The sequence below is a fragment of the Phaseolus vulgaris genome, chromosome 3 (assembly GCF_000499845.2).
Source record: "Phaseolus vulgaris cultivar G19833 chromosome 3, P. vulgaris v2.0, whole genome shotgun sequence".
Lineage (NCBI taxonomy): Eukaryota > Viridiplantae > Streptophyta > Magnoliopsida > Fabales > Fabaceae > Phaseolus > Phaseolus vulgaris.
The window spans coordinates 38,473,137-38,498,419 of NC_023757.2; the positions used below are offsets into that span (position 1 = coordinate 38,473,137).

The following is a 25,283-nucleotide window of genomic DNA, read 5'->3' on the forward strand; positions in this document are numbered from 1 at the left end:
ATAAATAAGATAATTAAACGAGATGTTATAAGGAACCAGCAACACAAAGTTGCGATGAATACGACAGTAAACAGATAAAGAAGCAGCAATAGGACATGACCGTGTCCCTCATATTTGACTGCCATTTTGCTTTGTTTAATATTAATAGTTAATAATAATACACAGTGCTCGTTTTTATTTTATTTAAAATATTATTACAAGAATATCATAATATATTATAGTAATTATCGCTGGCAACTGCTGCTGCACTTATACTTCACCCATTACTATATAAAATTGGTCATCCCCACAAACAAGAACTTCTCATTCCTCATTCTCCACTTCCTCACAACAACCCATTCATTCATCCAAACCCAAAACTTCTCTTTCCTTTCTTTCACCCATGTGTTCAATGATAAGCGCGCAAGGGGTGGCGGTCGCCACCGCCATGGCGGTCTCCGGCACAGTCATCCTCCTCGCTCTCCGCCTGCAGAAATCTTTTCCGCCTCCCCACTTCGCCGTTCAAGAAATCCCTCCTTCTCCGCCGCCGGTTCTGCGATCTTGCATATCCAACGGTGGGTCCCGCCTCGCTCTGTTTCTCCACGCTAACACATTCACAAACACACGCCTAAAAACCTGTCTTTTGTTTTTGCACTGCTATCTTTTGCTGACACAGTTGTTGTGGCCTTGTGGGGTTCTTGTGCAGCTGGGAAGAAGAGCAAGAAGAAGAAGATTAAACGCGTGCACTTCGCGGAGGACGTGGTTGAGTCCTGCAGAGACGGACAAGAGTTCAGGAACCGAATCTCCCGATCGAAGAGGGCTCAGAAGAGTTTCAACGAGGAAATGAAGGTTGGAGAAATGCCCACGAACAGGGTAGCTCTGTATAATGGAATTCTTAGGGATCGGGTGGCCCAGCGATTGGCCTACTCTTGTTGATTTTGGTTTTTCTGTGACTGGAGTGAATATTCTGTGATTATGCTTCTCTCTTTTCTTTTTTATAACAACTAGTGTAGAAGCTGCTGCGGGAGGGTCCCCCACAAACCCTCACGGTTGCTCTCTTCGATGAGGTGATTGGACACAGGGTGTAGTGCCTTGTGAATCGTGAAGAGGATTTTATTCATATTTTTGGATAATTTTCTTCTGCCCCCTCTGCACATTAATTTCTGCTCCTCACATCCATTTCTCTGCAGATTCTACTCATTTTTCTTGTAAATAGAACTAGTTTTTTTTTTTTTTATAAATTCCAATTGCAAGACTTTGTTTTTTAGCTTTTATTTAATGATCACTTTCCTGTTAGAGAACAATTCTTTTGTGTTAACTTTGAAAGTAAAGAAAGAACTGTGTGGTTTTTATTGATGGAGTGCAGTTCCTTGAACTTTCTGTTTTTCTCCTTCATATCTCTGCCATGCTTGGGATAATTTTACCAAATGTTGTGCTTTTTATTCGTCGAGATATTAACGCCTTCTTAAAATTAAAGTATTAAATTAAGTTATTTAATTAAAATATAAATTAAATTATTTATTAAAAAATTAATAAAAGTAGTTGCTGAATGAGAATATAAATTTTAAAGAGTGTGAAAGTACCATCTCTCTTGTTGTAACCTGAAAATGATCATAGGCAAAACAGAGTTGCCTTTCTTTCTCCACAAGCAAGCATGAAGACAACGCATTACTTAATTTAAGAACTGACATTGACCTAACCTCATAAACGTCACTTAAACAAATTCTCATATTCACCTCATGATAATATTAAATCTAACAAACAGTCCATTACTTCCCCAATTTGAAAGTTGATGATCTACCAAACACACCTCCCTCACGCCCCAAAAAAATAAATCCGAGACACAAATTTGCCCGATTTTTGAAGGTTGAATTTACTCCTTTTCTTTTTATCATCAATAGTTCAGGACCCAAGTGAAATCATCCACTGTTTCTTTTTATCTTTTCCACTAACAAGACTTAAGTGTCTGTCTGAATTTCACGTTACCCAGCAGTAAAAAGGAAAGGGGGAAAAAGATGGAAGCGAGAACCTATTGCATAAATCTGAAATTTGTTGGGTTGTCTCCAAAACCACCTTATTAAGACACATAGCTATTGGGTGTTGGAGACAAGGCAAAGCGGAAGGGCTCCAGAGAGCAACATGGGCAACCGAAAATTTGGTTAGGTAACTTGGTTTGCATTCACTGTGGAACAGAATCTTTAAATAAGCTCCTTTGTCTCATTCCTTCTAGCCCTGCATGTATTCGAAAGCAAATTTACGAGTTAGCAGTGTGTGGGGGCTCTTACCCTATCTGTGCGTCCCATAATTTCTCACTCTCTTTTTTGTATCTTACGTCATTATAGTTTATTTTAGTTTTTTTCAGCAATAAATTATTCCGCATTGTTGGCGTGAAAGTAGTTGCATGTTCCAAAATTCCAAAGGGTCGGTAGCCCAACAAACACATTCAGTGTTTGACTAATCAGCCCAACCAATCAGAAACAAGAGAAATTGGAATGGCACCACCATGTCTGCATCCCCTCTCATCACTCCAACATGCTTCTGTTATCATTGGACAACCCATGTGAACTTCTCGTGCTACTGGCTGCAACTTGAACCAATCATATTTCACCCCAAGGAGAAACAATCCAAGGTAAATTCTTTTGGGTGGAAAAAGCAGAAAAAAAAACTTGTATTTGCGTTTTTTTGTAATTGTCTCTGCATAATCGTGGGTAAATCTGTGATGATATCTAAACTAACGACAGACTAATTTTTGAAAGTAGTGCTATTTTTGTAAAAGTTTTGATAATATTGGCTCGCTAATTACCACTTAGTTATAAGTTTAACTGGTCTGTTTACAAGGATTTCTGATTTGAACTGGGGGCAGCTTGTTTGGTAATAAGGGATAAAATTATGAATTATATAATAAAAATAAAGGCAGTGTGCAGCATGACAGTGCGGCAATCATTCAGTTTGAAATATAGAAGACAACAAAACCATGTGATTTGTGAATATAAAATATTTTAAAGTTAAATTTGGCTCTCCAGGTCCGGAAAAGTTCTCAATCTTGCATTAATATACTATTATTTCTTTCCTTGGCAGGCTCTTTTGATTAAACAATGGCTAAAGAAGGGCAAATCGCTGCAATTATGGAATTCTCTCAACTTCTTTATAACTTTCTTTCATCTGCGAAAACAGACATGAGAGAAATTGATTACCCATTATCCATTCCATATTACCTCTAAAAGAAAAGTTGACGATGAATGGCCCAACCTTGAAATCTCATGTTGGAAAAGAAGCTTGACACTTTTAAGTTAAAGGATAGGAGTAGTGATAGGTGAGGATATGGTTTGTTCCCACTTTTTCTCACAAATTTTTATCTAACGCAGCATTTTTTGACAAAAAAATAGTTACTGACAATCGACATATTAGTTATAGGTGAGTTAACATTCTACCTGGCCATGATCCCTTGTCTAATTATCCTAATAGGGTTAGCTTTTATAGTCCACAAAATGTATTTGATGGAAGGGGACAAAATAATGCAAAAATTTCAACACCGTTCTTGGATGTAGTTTGGTTTCTTTAGTCCTAGGAACTTGGAAGCATATTATTGGTCTTCATTAGACGGCTGTAATTTGAAAACTAGAGTCACAACGGATTCCCCAAAATAAGGTTTTTTTATGCAAAACATGAGGTGCACCTTCATATAATCAATTAATCAAATCATTGGTGGTCGTGGTGACCCTTTACCTCTGAGACTCTGATTGGCAGCAATATTCCCCGTGGTTGGTGATGTGGGGAGTTTTAAGTGATCACTAATCGAAACTTAGTTGGCAAAAGCCAATTTGGGTGGGGCGTGACACACCCTCCCATTCACAAACGGCAGCTACAAAGCAATGTGACATATGCAAATTTGACCGATCCATAATAGATTCACTTTCTCTGTGACTTCATCAACTTAATTTTTGTATATGGTTTTGTAGAAGGAAAAAGAAGAAGAAGAAGAAGAAGGAAGCTTCTCGGAAACATAGGGTTCTCTTCATGTGGGTCATGCTATGGTTGTGTTTTACCTAACATCTTGTGATGAAAAGATCCAATGCTTTTTACCTAAGTGTAGGCTATCAACCGTTCCTTCTTTTTTTATGTACAATAATAAACAATGCTCCCCAATAATGTTCTCCCAACTTACCTTTTCTATCTATGACAGTTATGGTTGTGTTTGATCTGTTCTTTATGTAAAAAAAGTTACTTGTTTTTGTCTGTGAATACGCAAGCACCACACCAATTATGATAATTATATGTGACTTTTAAAAAAATTGTGAATACCCACAAATATTTATGGGTACTTAAAAAGGTTAAACAAATATTTTAATAATAAATAAAATATAAGTCCAAAATATAAATTTAAATATAAGTTACTTAATTTTAATGTTATACATTTAAATAAAATATGTTTTTTAAACATCAATAAAAAAATAATAAACAAATTTTATTGTTACTTTTGTCTCCAACAATCTCACTTCTTTAATTTAAAGATCCTAAATGAAAAATAAGTTCATTAAAATGTTTTATTGATATAAATTTCTAGTTAAATGTAAGAGTATTCACATAATTTTGACGAATATGAGTATAATGATATTCGTTCACGTTTATTTAGTATGTGGGTAGAGAAAAACATTTTTTTTTTCAAATAGGGGATTGTAAGATAATGAAAGAGATGTGAATTTGACCATACTCTATTTGTTTATGTTCTTTAAGTAAAAAATCATACTCATAATTGTTTTTCATACTTGACACATGAAATTTATGTTTTATCTCTATCTATGGCAAGTAAAGAGTAAATGATTTTAATAACTCTAATATCATACTAGGTTAGTGAAACTTAAGCCTAAAAAAGACTCTTAATGACTCTAACATCATTTAAGTAAAAGAAACTCTCAATGTTCTTTAAGTAAAAACTTGTACTCGTGATTGTTTTTCATACTTGACACTTATGAAATTTGTGTTTTATCTCAATTTATGTCAAGTAACGAGTAAATGCTCTTAATAACTCTAATATCATATTAAGTTAGTGAAACTTAAGCCTAAAATATATTCATAATGGCTTTAACATCATTTTAGGGTAATAAAATTTAAGTCTAACTCAATCTTACAAAATCTACTTAGTAAAATAATGTTTGTACTCACATATATGCGTGTATGTATTATAATTTGATCATATCTCCAACTAATGTGACATTTTCAACACACTCTTTCTTGTCGAGGACATTGATCGTGAGAAATAAGGGGGCTTGAAAGCAAGGGGCAAAATAGGCTCTACTAATTTCGATTATGATAGACTCTTATGTTGTGTTTTATTCCAAGTACGAGGACGAAGGAGGGAGCGAGTGTTTTGTGTTTGTTTCAATAGTTTTTAGAGTGGGGGAGTGGATGGGGGAGAGGGTGGAGACCTTTTTTCATTCTTCACACAAATGAAGAGATTTGTGTTAATTCATGTAGAATTATTGTATTTTACCAAAATACATTTCTATATGCATTTTATTACATTATACAAAATTAAATATTACATAAATTTATTTAATAATTTCAAATATATTTAATTATACTATTAATAATAACATATAATTGTAAATAATGAAAATAAATAAATAAATTATAATATCAAGAAAACATATATAATTATATAAAATAATAAATGAATATAATAATAAATATTATTTTCATAAATTTTAATATATTTAATAAAATTATTTCAATTTACAAAAATATTTTCTATTATATTTGTAAGGACCGAGAAAAATAGTTTAAGAATATAAGTGTTATACTTTAAAAGACACTTGAATATTTTATTATTAAAATAAAAAGAACATATAAATAGAAAATTCAATTATTCAAGTTTCATTTCAAAAGAACCACAATCTCTATAAAAAGTTCCTTTTTCCTTTCATCTTCCTTCTCTCTAAAATTCTGACCTTCTCTCTCATCATATCAACGATCGGAGTTTGTCATTGGAGTTCTGACAGCGAACTCTACAAGTTTGCCCGATCAAAATCTTAGATAGAGTAAGTTCATTCTTGACTCATTTTCCTTTGAGTTGGTTTTGATCTGGTTAGGTTTTCCCTTAGTTCATATTGCATGTGATGTTTGTATCTTCATAAGTAGTCTTTGTTAGCTCAAGATCCTAGTGGTATAGTTAGATTTGTGATCATGACTCTTTGGTGCAGGTTAAGTGATCTTTAAGCTTTTGGTAGATTTGGAGCTATTAGTGAGTATCTGCTTAAGTTCAGGTAAGGAAAGTTAGTTTAAATTGTCAATAGAACCCTAAGCTAGAAGATCTGGATGTGGGGGTGATGTGGTCACCAATTTCAATTTTTCTTGCAAGATTTCTTGTTTTTGTGTAGATTAGAATTTGTTTGAGACTAAAATATGAAATTGCAGATATAGTAAATGTTGTAGAATGTGTATGAGTTTGGAATTGAATGAGTTAATGGATGTATTGAATAGTTTGTTGAATCAATTTAAATGAAATGTTTGATAAAAATTGATTGTTTGATTTTAAATGTCGACAGAGGGATTCCAAACATTTTTTTTATCTTTTTTTCGCAAGTTGAACCTTTACTATTCATATTTCAAGAAAAATATTTGTATAAAGTCTTTATAACTACTCTAAAAGGATTTTATACTATGATATCTCATCAAATTTTGTTTTCTTGATATATTTGTCTATTTAGATTTGTTATGTTATTTATAATACTAGTCATGGTATATTATAATTACCTTTGTATATATTTATGAGTTTGACGAGATTCGAGAATAGAGTATTATTTCCCATAACTCTGTAAAACATGTGGCATTACTTATAAGTTAGAAGAAGATACACGAAGTTTTGAATAAGTTTTCATTATTAAGCCAAAAATTATTTAATGTGTAGCAAACTCTCTGGCTATATTGTAATCTCCTCCCAATTTGGAGATGGATGCTACAAATTTGGGCGATATATCTATAAATGTGTAGAAAATTAGTGCTGGTCTACCACCTAGCCTTGGGCCACCTCACATTAGTTGGTTGCGCTGTTCCAAAACCATAGGCTCGCAAACCTATCATATTTGTACCCACCACTCCTTACTAAACATGTTCAATTTTGCTCTGCTTCCCATTATCCACAACAATTCATAATTAGCATAAATCATAAATTATAGATATTATTATTATTATTATTATTATTATTATTATTATTATTATTATTATTATTATCTCAACCATAAATTACAACATCAATTACCACCACCAATTCGCCTTACATTATTACAACTAATTATGATTATCATTCTTAATACTGTTACCAAAACCTTTGTCAAGCTATCCTTCTTGTATCTCAATCACACATCGTCTATATTATTTTCTCTCAAAATCAACATAATTTTGCTCATGATTGCTCTTGATTAATGATATCAAAACAAAAAATAAAATTCAAATTAATTGTAAAATTCTAAACTCTAATTATTTATATAACTATACAAAATTTCAAAACCGGGTACTTACGAAAGTTGTTGCAAATTAAAAAAAATATTATTTAATGAAAATTGTTATTTGAGAATATAAAGTATAATTGTTTATGAAAATTTGCTTAATTTCTTTTGCATTTTAAAGGGGGTATTAGTAGAATATTTCAAATATTAAGATGCAGGTTAATAATAACCCATACAATTATATTAAACACTTAGATGAACGATTTTAGTATTAAAATGTTTTTTTGCGTATGATTCTTTAATCTATGTAGCATTTTATGATTCAAAAAATTAATATAAATAAATTATTTATGCAATTATTCGTTCTAAATGCTCAAATGGAAAAATATATAATTTTACAAGTAACTTAAGTTTTGGTAATTGGAATCAAATTACAATGAACAACTACAACTCTAATTTCACGCGTCAAATAAAACCCAGTGTCAAATTAGGTATTATGTTCTCTTATGTAAAAATATTATGATGATTGAAAATTATTTTATTATAATTGAAATAATCGTATTAGGAAGAGGGGATGACGGGCTTTATACCCACTGATGCATAGTGGGCCTGATCCTTGGCCGAAAACCCATATGCCTTTAGGCTTCTTTTTCCTGCACCCCTACGTTTCTCTTCCTGCACCCGCACAATTTTCTAAATCCCGAAACTGACCTTGACCGTTTATTTGAAAAAGGACACCATGGTTACCGGAAATTGAGATCTGGGAGTGTGCTATGGATTAATAAATCCGGAACTGAATCATTTTTTTTTTTGGAGGAGGGAGTATTCCATAAGCAAATTTTGCATAAATTATTAATTTTTTGATTGTTGAATCTAGAAACCCAATTCTATTACGGATTGATGGATCTGAAATGCATTTTTTTGAATTATAGATTTCTGAATCCAGAATGTATATTTCTGTTATGGATTGGTGGATCTGGAATTTTATCGAAAGTGCCAATCAGAAATTTTTCTGGATTCCATAATCCGGAATGAAAAAAAATAAATACAGTTCAAGTGAATTTTAGGGTTTTAAAATATAATAGGGATAGTTTAGTCTTTACATAACATTGTTCGGTGCAGGAAAAAAAATGTAGGGGTGCAGAAAGAAACTGCTATGCCTTTGTTGCCCCAAAGCCCAAAACTTTGTTTCTGCTTCTCCATCTGCCCTCACCTTTGACGACACCGCTTTGAAATCTCGTCATAGCTGTTTCAGTTGCCCTATACCCTCTCTCTTCACCTCTCGCGCACTCTCTCACACTCTCTCACTACAAGGTTCGTCTCTTTCCCACGCTTCCGTTCTCAATTTCATTTCGACTTTTATCAATTATTCTGTGACCCATGTATTTCTGTTCTTTCTTCCTTCGTTTCAATTTTCGCACAATTTGTTACTTATACATCTGATTAGAAGAAGATTATTAGTGACTCTATACCTACACACAATTTTCTTAACTTCCAATCTCGCACTATACATCGATTAGGGATTTATTAGAAAAACTCATCATTTGGTTTGCTTCAGCCGTTTTTGTTTCCTTAGGTGCACAATTATATTACTAATCAAAATGGTTAGTATACTAAAATTGATAGTTATATGCTTGATTCAATTGTCATATTTTCATCTGCTGGTTGTCGAATGTTTTGTTTTTATAACCCTTAGAAGGTGTTGTTTAATATGTTCCTGAATGTTTATCTTTGCCTCTTGGTTTTTCCTCTTCAGAAGCCATGAAGGTGCGGTCATCTGTGAAGAAGATGTGTGAATTTTGTCAGATAGTTAAACGTCGAGGACGTGTCTATGTGATTTGCTCTGGGAACCCTAAGCACAAGCAACGGCAAGGCATGACAACATTTGCAAGTGAAGACCCATCTCCTCCAGTGTATGTGTTCTGTTTTCCTTTTCTTTTTTCTGGTTCTGAATTGCCATGTGGTGTGGATAAATTGTATAACGAGCAGTAGGTTTTTAGGGATATCATATTATAACTCAATTTTAGTTTTCTTGCAAGAGGAATACTAGCAATATATTCTTTTTTAGCATTTTCTTGAACATGATCCTTGTTATTGAGGGAATTACATGCTGTTCCCACTAAATAACTTGATTATGCACTCTATTAACCAGTGTGCATGTGCTATTTTCCGAACAGTAAGTTTAACTTCTATGCCCTTTCAGTATAAAAATGTAAAGGTCAACAAATTAGGAATCTGAGTAAGAAGAGTCTTAGGATAATTATTGTAAAAGTTAACAAATTGACTATTACTTAACAATCTGCGATTGAATGACAGAATAAAATCCTTATTCACTGTTAGTGTACAGACTATTTTCTTGTAATAGGGTGTGTTGCCATGATTTCTTTTGCAATTTTCTCCATATTTCACTTGCAATGGATGTTCACTGACCAATGTTGTTGTGGATCAGCATGAATTTTCTTGTACTGTGCTTGTTTTCAGTCTGTCATAGAGAGGGCCGATTTATGTTTCATGTGCTCGTAATATAATACCTGTTAAATTCATGCTGAAAACAATTATTGAATTCTCTTAATTATTAACTTCTGAACATCCAAATGCTGCCCTAATTGATTGCTGAACTTTGAAATCAATTCAGGTCCTCGGAGACAAGTAGCTGCAAGATGGTACTTAAGCCCTCTCAAATTTTGAGACCAAGTCTGATTTCTGCTACCCCTCAAAGGCATAGCTTATCTACGTTGTATGGATGGAGGGTGGGATTGGCCAAAATTTTTTCTACGAAATAGCAAAAATAATTAGTAACCTTAAAAGTCCAAACATTACAAGTAATAACCGTGAAGAGATAGATAGTCAACGGTTCTGGATTAAGCCTGTGTCTTTTCTTTGTATTGGTTGATGAAGTTGTCTCAAACTTACTTTGTATTACTCGATTTTTGTTTCTACATCAAGAATACGTCATCAGAAACTGTTGGCAAATATAGGACTTTTCTCCTATATAAACCTATACCCGATAAATTTTTGCTTTTAGGATAACTATTTATACTTTAAAATTAAATAATAATATTAAACCATTTTTTGTTATTAACTTTTTTTTTGTAAAAAGAATAATAATTAATTTTTCTTTGAGAAAGATAGGTTATTTCTCTTTCATAGTATATATTAAAAATAGAATGTTCTTTTTTTAAAAAAATATGAGTATTGAATATTATTTTTAACATCTTTATTTTTTAAATGTTATTTTCAGTTATATTTAAAGAACTTTATTAAAATTTAATTTCTATTTATTCAAATATGAATTAAATAAGAATTGTAGATTATTCATCAACCTTTATAAGTGTGAAAAACTAAATTTTTAGCGTTATTATTAATCGGTCAAGATTTGAGATGTGGTACATAAAATTCGATGAAACTGAAGGAGAAAGAGAGAACGGTGGATAACATCACTAGAATTTACAGTTCTAAAAAGTACGAGTTAAAACTGTTAATTGCGGGTTAGAAAAAAAACGATTGAATAATAAATGAAGATTATCTAAAAAAGTCGTAATTTTAAATTTTATTTAAGTCTAATAATTTTTTTAAAATATATTGATATGATAGTAAGAAAATTTAAAAAATTAAGTATGAAACGGTGTTATAAAATCTTAGACTTAGAAACATTGCTAATTATGTGATTATCTTGAACATTGCTAATTATGTGATTATCTTGTTCAACGTCTTTAATTTTTTGCTATTTTATAATGTCTTATTTTCTTGAATTTTCTTCTTTTTTTTCTTCCTTTTCTTCTTCTCTCTCCCTCGTCCTCTTCTTAAACAAAATTCACAATGAGAATCTCTAATGAAAAACTAATTGAGAAATAGAATCAATTTAATTTAATTAAATGTACCTTATAATTATGATTAATTTTATTTTGGAGGCGATTCTTAATACTATTCTAATTTTGAGATCAAAGAAAAAAGAAATTATTGAACTAATAATTGTGACACTATTTTGCCTCTAAAATGTTTCTATTTAATAAATAATACATTTTGAAAATAAAAGGTAAATAATGTAGATATATCGCGTGTACGTATAAAATAAAATAAAATCTAAAAGAAATAAAGTAAATAGTATAATTGGACTTGATTGTTCTTCATTACAATCGTGAATAAGAAATCTCACCTTATAAAGAAATTATTAAAATTAAGGTAGAAGAAAATAAAAATTATTTTGCGTGCATTCATTTTGGTCATTTATTAGAACCAATAATAATTTGGATTTTCGCATTATTTGGTCACTTCTTATACTTCTCTCAACAAACAAAACACAAAAACTTGTATAAAACACAATTTTATCACTCACAACAATACATGTAAACTCATCAACGCAAATAATTCAAAGCATATATTATCATAAAATAGCATGTCATTTACACTCACACATCTCACTATATACTTTTCCATCACACAAGATTTATACAATGAAAAGTATCACTACATCTCTTAAGTTTTAGATGTTATCTTGTTTATTTCCTATTTGTTTCTACATCTTTTATAAAATGTAATACAATCTCTAAAGTTATATTCATCTTATAAAATTTGTTATTGTGTTGTTTGAAACTAATTTTTTTGTCTATGACTTATGTTGACTTCAACATCTAGCTCAATGATCATGGATAAAATAAGGAAGAACATAAACTTTTAACCTAGTCATCACAAACTTGGGTTTTACCATTATTTTTCACTTAAATCAACATTATTAGATAGATAACATCTACCTCTACTACTTACAACTTTTATGATGATAATTTTTTCTTATTTCAGTATAAAATCATTTATAAATATAGTTGTAACCTGTAAAAATGAAATATGTTCCCCAAAACAAACCTTTAATACAATTTTTTTACCGCATACATTCTACATCTATATGAGTGTAACACCACCACTGTGAGCGAATATTTAATACAATTTCTATCCAAACGTATTTTTGTAGATATATCTAACGTTAACATTGTTATTACATTTCTAACTTGATTTTAGATATAAGCATATATCTTGATAAATTTCAAACTCTAAAATTCTAATAACCACAATTCACAATAATATTTCTACATGAAAACAAGCAAAAATTAAATCAGTTTAAATACTGTAAGCACAATAAATAATTAACAATCTTATTTAATCCGTAATAAAGACAAAAATGTTAGAACTTGCTGAATCAATTGTTACAAAAAAGTAACCATTAGTTCTACTTTATCAGTTGTAACTCATAGTATTAATTAATCAATGAGAGCTTTATCATTGATCTATATTTTCAGAACAATTTACATAAATTATATCAATAATTAAATTAAAACCAGTATGAAAAAACACTATAATCGACCCATCGGGACAACTACTTGAACATGGATTGATTTTATTATTGGTTTTCATTTGAAGTTGTTTAGAGTGAAAATGGTTAAAACTACTCAGTTGGAAAATTTAATAGATATGACTTAATCACGTTAAGTTTTAATGGAAACTGCAACTATTCCTTATTGTTATGAGATGAACTATTGTTTAAGTCAAGTTTAAAAACATGTAACATATTATTGTGCTCCTAAAGAATCTTACGTTTTACATGTCTAAGAATCATAAGCAAGAAATGGTTACAAAAGTTATTAAAATTAATATGTATATTAGTTATTTACCTTTACATTAATTAAATGTATGTGATCATAAACTCTCAATAACAAAAATTGAGATGGATTTCATAAACACAAACTCATTAGTTGATAATGAAAACCCTAATAGGTTAGACACCACATCAAGATTGTTTTTACCATTCTCATTTAAGCAACAGAGAACGAATGTACATTCTGAATTTTTTCTTACCCACAGCTTCAAAATGATTTCCATTAAGATCTCAAACTTCACCTTATCGATAATATTGTGATAAGAAAAAAGAAAAAGGGAGAAATTAATTATATTTTTATGTTAAAATTATTAAATATTATCCTTAACACAATGATGTTATAAAGTACTCATAAAACTAAATCATAATAAAATTAGTAATTTAGTTAATATTTATTTAGCACATCAAATTGAGAAAAATAAGGTAAAACTTTTTATGGATAAATTAGAATTAAAGTATCATGTATTATTGTTGTCAGAAATCACTACAAAAAATTATAGTTAGAATGGTAAAAAAAATCATGTTTGTAGATATTCAAAATAAAATCCACCGAGTGCATTTAGTAGATGCCATGGACCATAGACAATAACTATATCTATTTTAACTAAGAGTTTATTAAAAAGACTAGTATGAATATTATAGTATTTAGACTCCATATACCACCCACTACACATTGTTACTGTTCTTTTTTGGATATTTTTTTTAAGAATCAAGATGTAAAATAAAGTTATGGGAAAAGACACATTAACTATTAAAAAGTTATATAGAATTTGATTTTATAAATTTATATTTTTTATTTATACTTATGGAATTAAAATTGTTTTTTTTAAAGAGATTGATTTTATTTAAACTTTTACTTTGTTGTTCAACTTATTTGATTTTTTAAAAGATTAATTTTATTTGTATTGATATTTTATTATATATTTTTATTTAGATTAAACTTTAAAGAGAAATTTTTATTTAAACTTATATAAAATAAATTATTTTGAATAATATTATTTAAAATTGACATAAATATAAAAAAAAGTAGAAGTATTTACGAGTATTTATGACAAAATAAATAAGTTTAGACCTGACAAATAATAAGAGTGTTCATGTTAATCCATTGTCATATTTAATTATATCAATATTGAATGAATTTATATTTTTGTAATATTATTATTTTTGGTTGAGAACTATTCAATAGAAATCTGTAGTACAGAAGGACAACCCTTAAAAGGGAAATCAAAGTGTTTGGTAAAAAAAACAAAGGTATGAAAACACAAAGAAACATAGAGCAGTAAAAGTAGATTAAAAAAAGTGTTGGGTTGATGAAAAATTTCTGAGAATAAAGAAATAAATTGATTAGTCCAAAAGAAATAAAGTGTTGGGGGTGAGATGTGTGAAGTGATAGTTTTATTGCTGAAAAATAATTATGGTGAATACCAAAAAGAAAATATTGTTCTGAAGAAGCAAAGAAACTTAGGCACAAAATGAGCTGTCTCCCTATCTCCACCAACACATTCCTATAATACTTTATAGCCCTACCCTTCTTTTCTATTTCTCACTACTCTTTATAGTCCCACAACCACCACTTCATCACCAATGCTGAAGGGGTTTCAGAAATCAAACACATGAGTTGACTTCTCTAATTTATCTCTCTTTCATAAACAAGTTTTTAACCTCTTCATTTTAGATATGCTCCAATTTTGCCTTTCAAATTTTCCAATCATCCAATTGCTATTTGTGTTTTTTTCTGAAAAAAACATATAAGTAAATAGACTTATAAAGATAAAGTTTGCGTCGAAATATTTTTGTATATTTATGGATAATTAAATAATGAGTGACGTCTAACCAATTCTTGTTAAAAACATATTAAGAATTTAATTCAACTTTATATCTTCGTCTAATTTAGATATGGAAAAAAACAAATTATTTATTTATGTCTTTATCTCTAGATATATGTACCGAAACAGGTTTTCTAAGTATTATAAGTGTTAAACATGTTGAAGTTGGTGTGTTAATAAATTTGATATTTGGTTAGGAAAAAAATGTAATTGTTGTATTGTGAAATGAAGTTTGAAGAGATGGTTGGACGTCTCTATCAAAAATGTTGCTGCGTTGAATGAGATAAATTGTGAAGATTATTTATTAAATGGAGGTGGGAGGTGGCGATAGGATGGTCTTGGTCTTAGGTATTATTGGTCAGAGGAAGAGGCAATAAAGGAGAGAGTAATAATTGGTTTATGTTCACTTGATTCAGTACCCCAAAATCAAAGCCTTACTCGCGTATTGTTACAAACTACGGTGTGTTGTGATGATGGTAATATTGGATCAATGAATAAAAAAGAAAAAAAAGAAGCAAGGCAAGTGGTGTGTTATGTCAAGCGTCCGTTAAACGACAGACAGTGACAGTAGTGCAGCAGACACGATAAAATAAAAGGTAACAAACCCATTCGTTTAGCAGTTTCCACTGCGAAACTTCCCTTCCTCTTCTTCCTCATTTCTCCTTGCTCTCGCACTTCGCACCTCTCAAAATTCTATGCGGTGGTGGAGATGGTGATGATAACTGCTTGGATCACTGACCTCTTCGCTTGTATGGGGTGAGCCCCTCCATTCCCAATATTGCTTTTTTTTACATTCTTAGATACTGTATACACAGATAGATATGTGCCCACGTAAGTATTTCGAATCAATTTGCTTGGTTTGATTCAATTCAATGAATGGATTTCCGTTTGGCCTTTTGGGTATATGGTCTGTCGAGTGTTGTCGAAACCTTAGATAAATTCTGGTTTGTATCAATTAGGGGTGGATTTGCCTTCACCTTTCGATTGGTCGCTGAAAGGGCTTGGAGGTTTGGGATTTTTGGATTAAAGTTGTCATCTTGAGAAGCTGAGTTAGGTTTTGGTGTTCACTACTCAAAGCAATGCAGTTTGTGTAGTATTTTGAAGCTGGCGTTGGTTGTTTCATCCTTGTTGGTGTCTGTTGCTTAAGCCGTTCGTTCGGTTGTTGTTGTTTAATGATGTGCTTTGCCAATTAAAATCGACCAAGATTCATTAGCGTTTTAATGTTATTTTGCTTCCCAATGACTGATTAATTGATGAATGGAAGAAGAGAAAAAATATTTCTTTATTGGCAGGCTCAGCAGCATTTGACTCCAATTTTAGTTTTTGAAGCTTCATTGATTAGTGGATATGTAATTACTGATTGAACCGAACATAGAAGAGTGGATTTCTACCTATAGCACTCCTTAGTTATGTATTTAATTCTTCTAGCCTTGCAGTATTGGTTATTAGAGTCTGCTAGAGAGCTGAAAGAAGAAATCTTATCTACCATGTTTGCTTCTTTCTTTCTTTTTTTAAACATTTAAATGGAGTAACTCTAAGTGGTCAGAATATTTTAAAAGATAATGCCTTCAATACAGTATTCATAAAAAAATCGGATTGATTTTTCTTAAAAGGAGCTTGTTTCTGTATTCTACATCATCCATTAATCACTAGTTGTGTTTAAAAGCATATCAAAGGGTCAACCTTAATATACTGCTAACATGATGAGGATGAAACACAATAGTATAAAACATTCCTTTGGTTTAGGAGAAGCAATGCAATATCTTTTAAGAGAATGTTATTTCTTTCTGATAATGCTGAATGTTGGACTCCTAACATTGTCACTCCCATTAAGGGTCAACATCCATGGAAGCTTTATTCTATAAACACTCAATGACCTGACTCGGTGGTAGCTCTTTTCTCCTTGAGAAAGCTTCACTCACATCAGTATTCAGTTTGCGCCTTATTTCAACCTATTAGTAACCCTTTCTAATTCTCAATTAAAGCTCCGATTGCTAGGTGGGAGAGTCAAGATTTAAGTTCCACATCAAGTAGTTTATCCTGCTCAATGTGGAACTCCCAACATTTTGATAGTTGTAATTTCTAAGGAAACAAATCTGGGTTAAAAGAAAGAAATCACATAAAGACAACATGCACTTGTTATCTTTACATTGGCCTTTGTTTTTTCTGTTATTTAACTTGATTTATACAGAACAGTGGTTGCTTTGGATGTTGTATGAAACCCACACCAATTATTGCTGTGGATGAGCCGGCAAAGGGACTAAGAATTCAGGGGCAGACAGTGAGAAAACCACATATATCAGATGGTTTCTGGAGTTCAAGCACTTGTGATCTGGATAATGGCAACATTCAATCTCAGAGAAGTATCTCGTCTGTCAGTACGTTAAATCAAATTCTCTATCATAGTGGTGGAACTTCTACAGGCACCAATTCTGAATTTGTAAACCCAGGCAAGTTCTATATTAGATTTTGCTATTTTCCGTACGAATTAATATTAAAATATTCATCTATATTTTTAGCACAGCACAAATTTGTTTGTTCATTTTTTTCTTTTTTGGGTAGTATCACAGTTCCCCCTAAGGGAGCTACATAGGGAAGGGGAAAGTTGACAAGTAGGGGATCACACCCCTTCCCGTATGATCCAATCATGTAACCAAGGTTTGCTTGACAAAAATGTTGGAAATGACATGATATTTTTCACTTGGTTAGTCTTTGTTGGTCATTATTTGAATTTGGATAGATATATTATTGTAATATCAGGTTTTACTGTATACCGTTGTATATTGTTTGCAAGATTTACTTTCCTGATTTCCTTGTTTAAGAGGAAAATAAAGATTATGTTTCATTTTCATCATACATACATGCTGTGACTTATTTCAGGTCTTCTTCTCTGGAATGAAAGTAGGCTTCAGTGGGTTGGAAGTGAAAAATCTAGCAAGCCTAGCCAACAAAAACGAGTACCCAGACTGAAGTATGTCAACTGCATTTACATTTGGCCCCATTAACTGAATATTCTTTAAGCCACTCTAAATACACATGGGGCCATGATCTTAGCTTACTCTCCTTATATTTTTTTGGGGCAGGTGGAACACGTAATTTAATAACTGTCGGAAGTTTTTATTTTCCGGTTCTTTATTAACCTCAATGGACAATAATTCGAAATACATCCTTATTCACTGCCAAATTGTAAATTTTACCTTTTGCTTGTATTTCGCTGATATATTTTCTGTTTATATGGCCTTATACAAAGCTAAAGTCTCCATCATATTTGTTTTCCCTTTGTCATAGATTCTTCCATGTAGATGTCTTATTAGTCATTGTGTTTGTTGTGTAGTTGGAATGCAACTTATGAAAGTTTGCTTGGGACTAGACAACCTTTCCCCAAGTCCATACCTTTATCTGTAAGTGTCCTGTGTATATTTTTGCTGGGATTTTTTATGTGAGATTGCAAAATTACAAATTGATAATTTGATTTTCAATAAATAGGAAATGGTCGAATTCCTGGTGGATGTTTGGGAACGTGAAGGGATGTATGGTTGAAACTTTGAGAGGTGAAACTACTGAGTGCCTTTTAAGTTTGTTTATATTTCAATGATGTATTTGACTCGTGAAAGGCTTTCATGTATAGTTGTGCAGAGAATATTAAAAGATCAAACACAAGTTTGTTCTTCCTTTGTAATTTAAAACACTAAAGGCAATCCTTTTGTTTTTGCCCTCATGTAAATGACTCTATACCATTTTCAAACTCGAATCTGAATTGCTGAATGCAGAAGTTATTACAGGAGTCATGTCCTTCTCCTCTTACACCTTCCATGGTATGGCTTGGGGTAAAAAGACATCTGTTTTTCCTATTTAATATGTTATCAGTTTTAACATTAAGAGTTGCACGTTATTGATTCATTTCCTATTTACTCCTTATTGGGAAAGTGGCTTTATACCATATCATGCCCATGCATAATTCTTTACTAGTACTACTAAGAAATTTAGTATGTTTATACATAACTGTTTTGGGCAAATGTTCTATATATAGAATTGGTTTGTCTAAGGGAAATGGAGGGGCTGGTCCTTTTTTTTGGACTTTTGGTATAAAGAGATGATGGTGTCACTTGTTTGAGTTTATGGCTGTTCATTACTCGTTTCAGTCCACCAACCCAGCTTGAAAATGTATATTGTGTTTTTAACAATATTGTACTAGTAGTGATAAGATAAGATTTCTCGACTTAATGTAGTATAAAATGATATTATTTCTGTACATTGATATTTTCTATTTTGAAATTTATCCAATAAAATGTCTTAAATTGAGTTATATTTTCTGAATTATACAATTTAGCTATGCACAATATTAAAGTTAGTATATTATATTAACAAATTGGATTGATCTAGTTTCGTTTCATGTGTTAGTAATAATTCAGTCTGAAAAAAAAAAGTAATAATTCACAAGAGTAGAAGGAAAAGCAATTCGCATAAATTATTTGATAATTCTTTATTAAAGTAAGTTGGGCCAGTCCACTGTAGGCCAACCCCAGGTGTAAGTAAAAGTCCAATCACTCCCAGCTTAACTACAAGATTCGTCTATATTATGAAACATCCACTTTTCAAATTCTCATGAAAAATAGAGCTTTGGGAGCATATTGTTAAACCCGATCGCTTATATTTGAAGCAAAAGAACAATCTCTAAACAAATTTATCGAAGTTTTAGAGTATGACGGATGAATATAGAATTTAACAGCTTTAATCATTTTTGGACTAAAATAATGTATAAATCTTTATTTAAAGTTGATATTAACTGTTATTTGTGTTAATATTGTATTCTTAATCAGAGTAGACGGTCTAGTGGTTATACAAAATAAACGGTCTGGGTTGAAATACGCGAGAGTCAGTTGTTTTTTTAATCAAAATAAAAAATACAATTTGAGTTAAAAAATTAGAAAATAAAATCTACATTATCTCACACACAAAATTGAAAACAAATCCTTCGTAAAAATACGAAGAAATAGAGTTTATAATAAAAATTTGAGAATTCTAAAAAGTTGAAAATTGAGAAACTATGAACAATATATTAAGCAAAATATTATTCTGAGATTCTTATATAGGGAAAACCTATAAAAATATACAAGTTTCAAGAATAAATTATCGAATTTCAAGGACAAATTATCAAGCTTCAGAATTTTATATCGACGTTTGAAAAATATAACATTAGAGTTTTCTTAGATGTTTCGTTATAATTCTTTCATTTACCTTCACATAGAAGGTTAAACTTCTTTGGAATAATTATCTGGTAATTTCACAATGAATTCAGTTATGTGTAATTAAAGTTTTATTCTTTAATATTTGTGTTAAACGTGTGGTCTTTTTCTAAGTTTAATTGTTGTTTTAGGAATTATTTTTTAACGTGTGCATGCTGATAATTCAACTCTATTTAATTAAAGTCTTGTTTAGTTTTATGAATAGTCTCTTGAGTGCATGATCAAGAGGTAAAAGATTAAAAATCTTATGAGTACACGCAAGAAGACAAGTAAGGTGCTGAATAAATTAGTGGATACATGTTTCATTAATTAGATTTGATTGTTTTTGGTTGACGCATATTTGGTCAATTAAATTTTGTTTAAATGATTGAATGAATGATATATTTATCAATTGATGAAAATTTCATTGTTGAAAAAGCTTGAGAGTCAACCTATTTTCTTTTACTGTTAAACAAATCTTATTGTCTACTTTATTTTATTTTCTGCTAAATAAACTCAACCCACATTTTACTTTATTGTTATTTTTAACAATTTTAATTACAAATAAATTTTGTATACGGTCTTAAATTGATTCGTTGAGAAATGATTTGGATTAATTTTATCATAATTATACTATCATCTCTTTCATTGACTATTTGACGGTTTAACGTTGGCTAACACAAATTAAATATCATGGTTAAAAATACTTTTAGTATGTTTTTGACACTAATAATGAGAGCCCAAGAAAAACCTTCTATAAGAAATAAGATTTTTTTGGTAAAGGATCTATAAATTAATTTAAAGTTATTTGTAATCTCGTATAGGATCGAGACATGGTAAACGTGCCATCTAAAAACTATACCAAACAGTACTATGATTGCTACAAATTTTAAAGAGAGGACAAGTAACCAATAACATGATTATGAAGGAAAGGATAAATACTATATCTAAAGAATTTGAATTGTTAGAATCTCACTTTTTCACATTGATTGGAGAGGAGCGAGATGAACAATATATATATATATATAAGAGAAAAGATCCAAAACTTAAAAAATCCAAAACTTATCATTTGTAAGATTTTGGATTGGAGATGATATAAAATCTCTGATGGGTAACTCTACTTGATTTAGAAAGATATAAAAGGTTAATTATCCAAAAAATTATGAGATTAATCCTTCATATCAAGTTTTGGTTAAGTGAGTTTACCGCAAATGCTCTCTAAAGATTAGATCATGGTCTACCTACTTGGATTTTCGAAATTAAATTTATTTCACATTAATATTTTGATCTTAGGACATGAACCAAAGATCCTCCCTTCAATTAAACACATGCAACCCCACCTTTAAGAGATGTTTGGTTAGCTAGATGTATTGATGTAAGTCCAAGCACACCAAAAGAATTTTTATTTGGTTAAAAACTGGATGTGGACTCTTTCTTCCTACACCTCCATACCTTCTTGTGCCACCTCCATACTAAATATGAAAATACCATTTTATCCTTTTTTTTCATCCCTTGGATTCGAAATAATTAGCCTATGGATTATGTAATCCGGATAAATTCTGGATTACATAATTCAGAAGTCAATTTCATATTTAGAAAAGACTTTCGGATTATGTAATCCGGAAGCTAATAACACATCTGAAAAAAAGACTTCCAGATTACATAATCCGAAAGCTAATCTTATGTATAGAAAAGACTTCCAGATTATGTAATCCGGAAGCTAATCACAAAAGACTTCCGGATTACATAATCCGGAAGCTAATTTTGAATCTAAAAAAAGACTTCCAGATTATGTAATCCGGAAGCTAATAACACATCTGAAAAAAAGACTTCCAGATTACATAATCCGGAAGCTAATCTTATGTATAGAAAAGACTTCCAGATTATGTAATCCGGAAGCTAATCACAAAAGACTTTCGGATTACATAATCCAAAAGCTAATTTTGAATCTAAAAAAAGACTTCCGAATTATGTAATCCAGAATATTGAAAAAAGTATTTTTGGAATAAGAAAAATTTATGGGGGTGGCACAAGAAGGTATGAAGGTGCAGGAAGAAGCAGCCCTGGATGTGTTGATCTAAGTCCAAGCCCACTAAGAGTTTGGACCACAAATAGAACTCCAACCAAGAAAGGGAAGGTGTTTCTGAGAAGTTTTCTTTCTGTACCTCCATGCATTCTTTGTGCATACTTTTTATGAAAAAGTATAATTTATAATTTGAATTGTAGAGTTTGGAAAATATTTTTTGAATTCTCAAATCCATTGTAACCAAAACTTGGCAATAGGGTAATTTGCTTTACATAAGTTTAGACGATGATTTACCCAATCAAAGTGTGTATTTATGGTCATGCATGGATTATCTTTTGAGGGGGAGTGTTTCTTCCTCCAACCCAACAAATTTCTCCCTTCATCCCATATTTTGGAAAAAATTGTGTTACCTTTTTAAAAATGACTTCTGAATTATTTTTTTTGAGTTGTCTACGGAACCTATTTTCCAAAATACATTTTATCATTTTGTCCCTTCATTCCAGATTTATCATTTTGGAAGTAAAAAAAAATGTGTTATGGAAAAAAAAATTTGAATGACTTTTTTGTCTTCCAAATTTTTTATTCTGAAAACACATTTTGTTTACAGAACACCTATTTCAAAATAACACAAAACTGTAAAATGTAATTTGGATATTTTGAAAAAATTAGGGGTGCAGAATAAACACCCTTTGAGGAGATTAGGCACCCCAAGTACTTGCCTAAATCCTGGGTCCTTTTGAAAACCAAAAGAGCATTGCATGAAAACGTTATATTAATCTTCTTTGGATTCACGTTTTCACCCAACCCAATTCATATGCAAAAGCCTAGTGAGATAGATCAATCTCTTCACAATCAATGGGCTTCTAAGATGAAAAATACATTTAGTGCATAAGACAAATAAATAATAAGAAACAAGATCATCGTGGCAAATCTTCGTATTAAGGTTGAATTCTTCAAGCTCTTCACCATTCCAACAAAACATGTACATTCCAGCTTTAGATACACAAAAGCATTCAAAAAGCACTTATTTTGATTTCACATTTAATATCTATTTTTGTTTCTCTTCTCTCTCCACCTTTTTCTCTCCCACTCTCTCCTGTAATAACTTGGCATTAATTAAGATAACGCAACTTTTGCATTTATTAAAGAAAACACTCACACACACACACATAATTTGCTAATACATCAAGATAATTAATATTAAAAAAATTGTAGTAAATTTTACATTAATTTATTTGGTATCTATCGTCCGTCATATAATACATGGATACAAATGAATTGATTTGCTTAGATACAAAATGATGCTTAAGTTCTTAAAAATGTGGACGGTTGGTGGTGGAGGACCCATAAATGTTTGATGAAATGTCACACCTCGTTGTCTTAAAAATTTAAAGAGTTTCACGGTGGGAAATCTATTGTTTGGTGTGGAGCCGCAAGAAATATTTATATTTTCTCATGTTATTGTCGATACCTTTTTCCACCCCTCAAGTGATCAATAGATAAACACTGTTCAAATGTTACATTGTAATTGTGATAACCTTCCCTAAACAATGTAGTGTAGTGACTCCTCATCCTGTGATGGAATAAAATTAATGCGTTTCACTCTCTTATTTCGACCTTCAAAAGTTATATTTTGATTGAACAGGTGTATCATTGAGGATAAGGAAGAATTTAGATTTTTGTAGAGAACAAATCAGATTGCTTGCGTGTCCATTAAGAACAAGATTTGTGGGTGAAGCAAGACCCTTCATTCTTGGGCGCACAGAGAAGAATCTGAAAAAAATCACAACCTCCTCTGATTGCATCAAAACAAGGGGACAGTGTAAGATTTGGCTTATTTTTTGTTGAATATTCAATTCAATTCCCGCACTTTTCTAACTCCAGATTCCCTTGTGTGTCTCTACCATTCTCTCGCTTATGCGTGAGCCTCCAAGAGACGAAGATTTGAACGCAATTCAAGAAATCAACCTCACCCAATGAATCTTCACAGAACCCAAAATCATTTTTTTCAACGGTTGCACAATTCAAGTTTTGATGTATTTTGAGATACTCCTCATCATACTGTACAAATAATAATGTTGCATATTATTCTCTTAACATTGTACCTATCGGTTCATAAATTGGTCAATAGGTACGATGAATCTCGCATAAAAGCTTATGATCTTGTGTAATAAAAAGGTGTCTGAAAATGAAATATCAACTAATATATATAATCTTATCTTTGCAAAAACCAAAATAATCATGTCCATGATCACGCAACTGGGTTTTGATTCAATTTGGAACACTCGTATAAGTAATAATTCGCAACAATAGGTCACTAAGTGCGATGAATCTTGCGTAAAAGCTAATCCTCTTCAAGAAGAACAGTGATAGAAGATATAACACCGTAAAGCCGATCAAAAAAAATTCTTAAAATATAAACTGTTCTTACTTGATACGATGGTACTGGATATGGATGCAGAAATCTACAAACATTTGAAAATTATGAGCACATATCATTTGAAAAACTTTCCTATCAATTGAAAATTTCTCCCTGAGTTTGTTGCATGGTAAATGCTATTATTTTATAATTATTGTGAGCATAATTGGTCCATACATATCGCATAATGTCACTAGTTTTATTTATCATTTGGAATAAATTTCCCTCAATTAATCACATTTTTTTTTATCAAATTCGTAGCTAGCCAAGTTATTTGACTCGTAAGTTGTTAATGAATGTAAATGTAATAGAATGATTTTATGTTTGGATTTTAGGTATGCAAATTTAGTCAATAATATACACCTCGGGTACAAAACTCTCTGTAGTTAATGCATGCATGTTATTTTTATCGAACACGGGTTAATTATTTGGTTGCTTCCAGAATTAACCAATGCAGAGATTTAGAAATGTTTCGGTTCACGCAAGTATTCATGTCAGAAAATATTACAAAAATTCATACAAAACATTTTGGTTTGAAAGGTATGGCTTTGACAGAAAATTCATAACATAATACAATACAATGAATTACAATGTATCCGGTCTTTTCACGCTTCTCACTGGACTTGTCTTCTCGTCATTTTTTTAACTTTATCAATTTCTTTTCCGAATCACTCTTTTCTTCATCTCACCTTTTATGTTTGATTTTTTTTCCAAGA

At 31.0% G+C, this 25,283-nt stretch overlaps 3 protein-coding genes across 4 annotated transcripts; all 3 read left to right on the top strand.

Moving 5' to 3' along the window:
• Window positions 1–238: 238 nt before the first annotated feature.
• LOC137807534 (uncharacterized) lies at window positions 239–1,335 on the top strand. The gene is made up of 2 exons (XM_068608219.1): window positions 239–554; window positions 686–1,335. Exons 1-2 carry the CDS (start codon window positions 383–385, stop codon window positions 913–915), a joined length of 402 nt encoding a protein of 133 aa, XP_068464320.1. The 5' UTR covers window positions 239–382; the 3' UTR covers window positions 916–1,335.
• A 7,259-nt stretch (window positions 1,336–8,594) lies between these two features.
• On the top strand, window positions 8,595–10,397 carry LOC137807535 (uncharacterized). Its single transcript, XM_068608220.1, has 3 exons — window positions 8,595–8,738; window positions 9,181–9,337; window positions 10,060–10,397. The coding sequence occupies exons 2-3, from the start codon at window positions 9,186–9,188 to the stop codon at window positions 10,205–10,207; spliced, it is 300 nt and encodes a 99-aa protein (XP_068464321.1). The 5' UTR covers window positions 8,595–8,738; window positions 9,181–9,185; the 3' UTR covers window positions 10,208–10,397.
• Window positions 10,398–15,080: 4,683 nt separating this feature from the next.
• Window positions 15,081–18,678, top strand: LOC137807536 (uncharacterized). 2 transcript variants are annotated; one of them, XM_068608222.1, is made up of 5 exons: window positions 15,081–15,653; window positions 17,094–17,347; window positions 17,778–17,868; window positions 18,232–18,298; window positions 18,384–18,678. In XM_068608222.1, exons 1-5 carry the CDS (start codon window positions 15,607–15,609, stop codon window positions 18,435–18,437), a joined length of 513 nt encoding a protein of 170 aa, XP_068464323.1. In that variant the 5' UTR covers window positions 15,081–15,606; the 3' UTR covers window positions 18,438–18,678. The 2 variants fall into 2 exon arrangements, with proteins under 2 accessions (XP_068464323.1, XP_068464324.1); XM_068608223.1 differs by having other exon boundaries at window positions 15,229–15,653; window positions 17,089–17,347.
• Window positions 18,679–25,283: the final 6,605 nt, after the last annotated feature.

Coding starts and splice junctions, on each gene's coding strand:
- LOC137807534 (XM_068608219.1), top strand. CDS start 383: ATGTGTTCAATGATAAGCGCGCAAGGGGTGGCGGTCGCCACCGCCATG. Junction 555..685: donor GCGATCTTGCATATCCAACG/GTGGGTCCCGCC, acceptor GTTCTTGTGCAG/CTGGGAAGAAGAGCAAGAAG.
- LOC137807535 (XM_068608220.1), top strand. CDS start 9,186: ATGAAGGTGCGGTCATCTGTGAAGAAGATGTGTGAATTTTGTCAGATA. Junction 9,338..10,059: donor GAAGACCCATCTCCTCCAGT/GTATGTGTTCTG, acceptor AAATCAATTCAG/GTCCTCGGAGACAAGTAGCT.
- LOC137807536 (XM_068608222.1), top strand. CDS start 15,607: ATGGTGATGATAACTGCTTGGATCACTGACCTCTTCGCTTGTATGGG. Junction 15,654..17,093: donor GACCTCTTCGCTTGTATGGG/GTGAGCCCCTCC, acceptor TATACAGAACAG/TGGTTGCTTTGGATGTTGTA. Junction 17,869..18,231: donor AAACGAGTACCCAGACTGAA/GTATGTCAACTG, acceptor TTTGTTGTGTAG/TTGGAATGCAACTTATGAAA.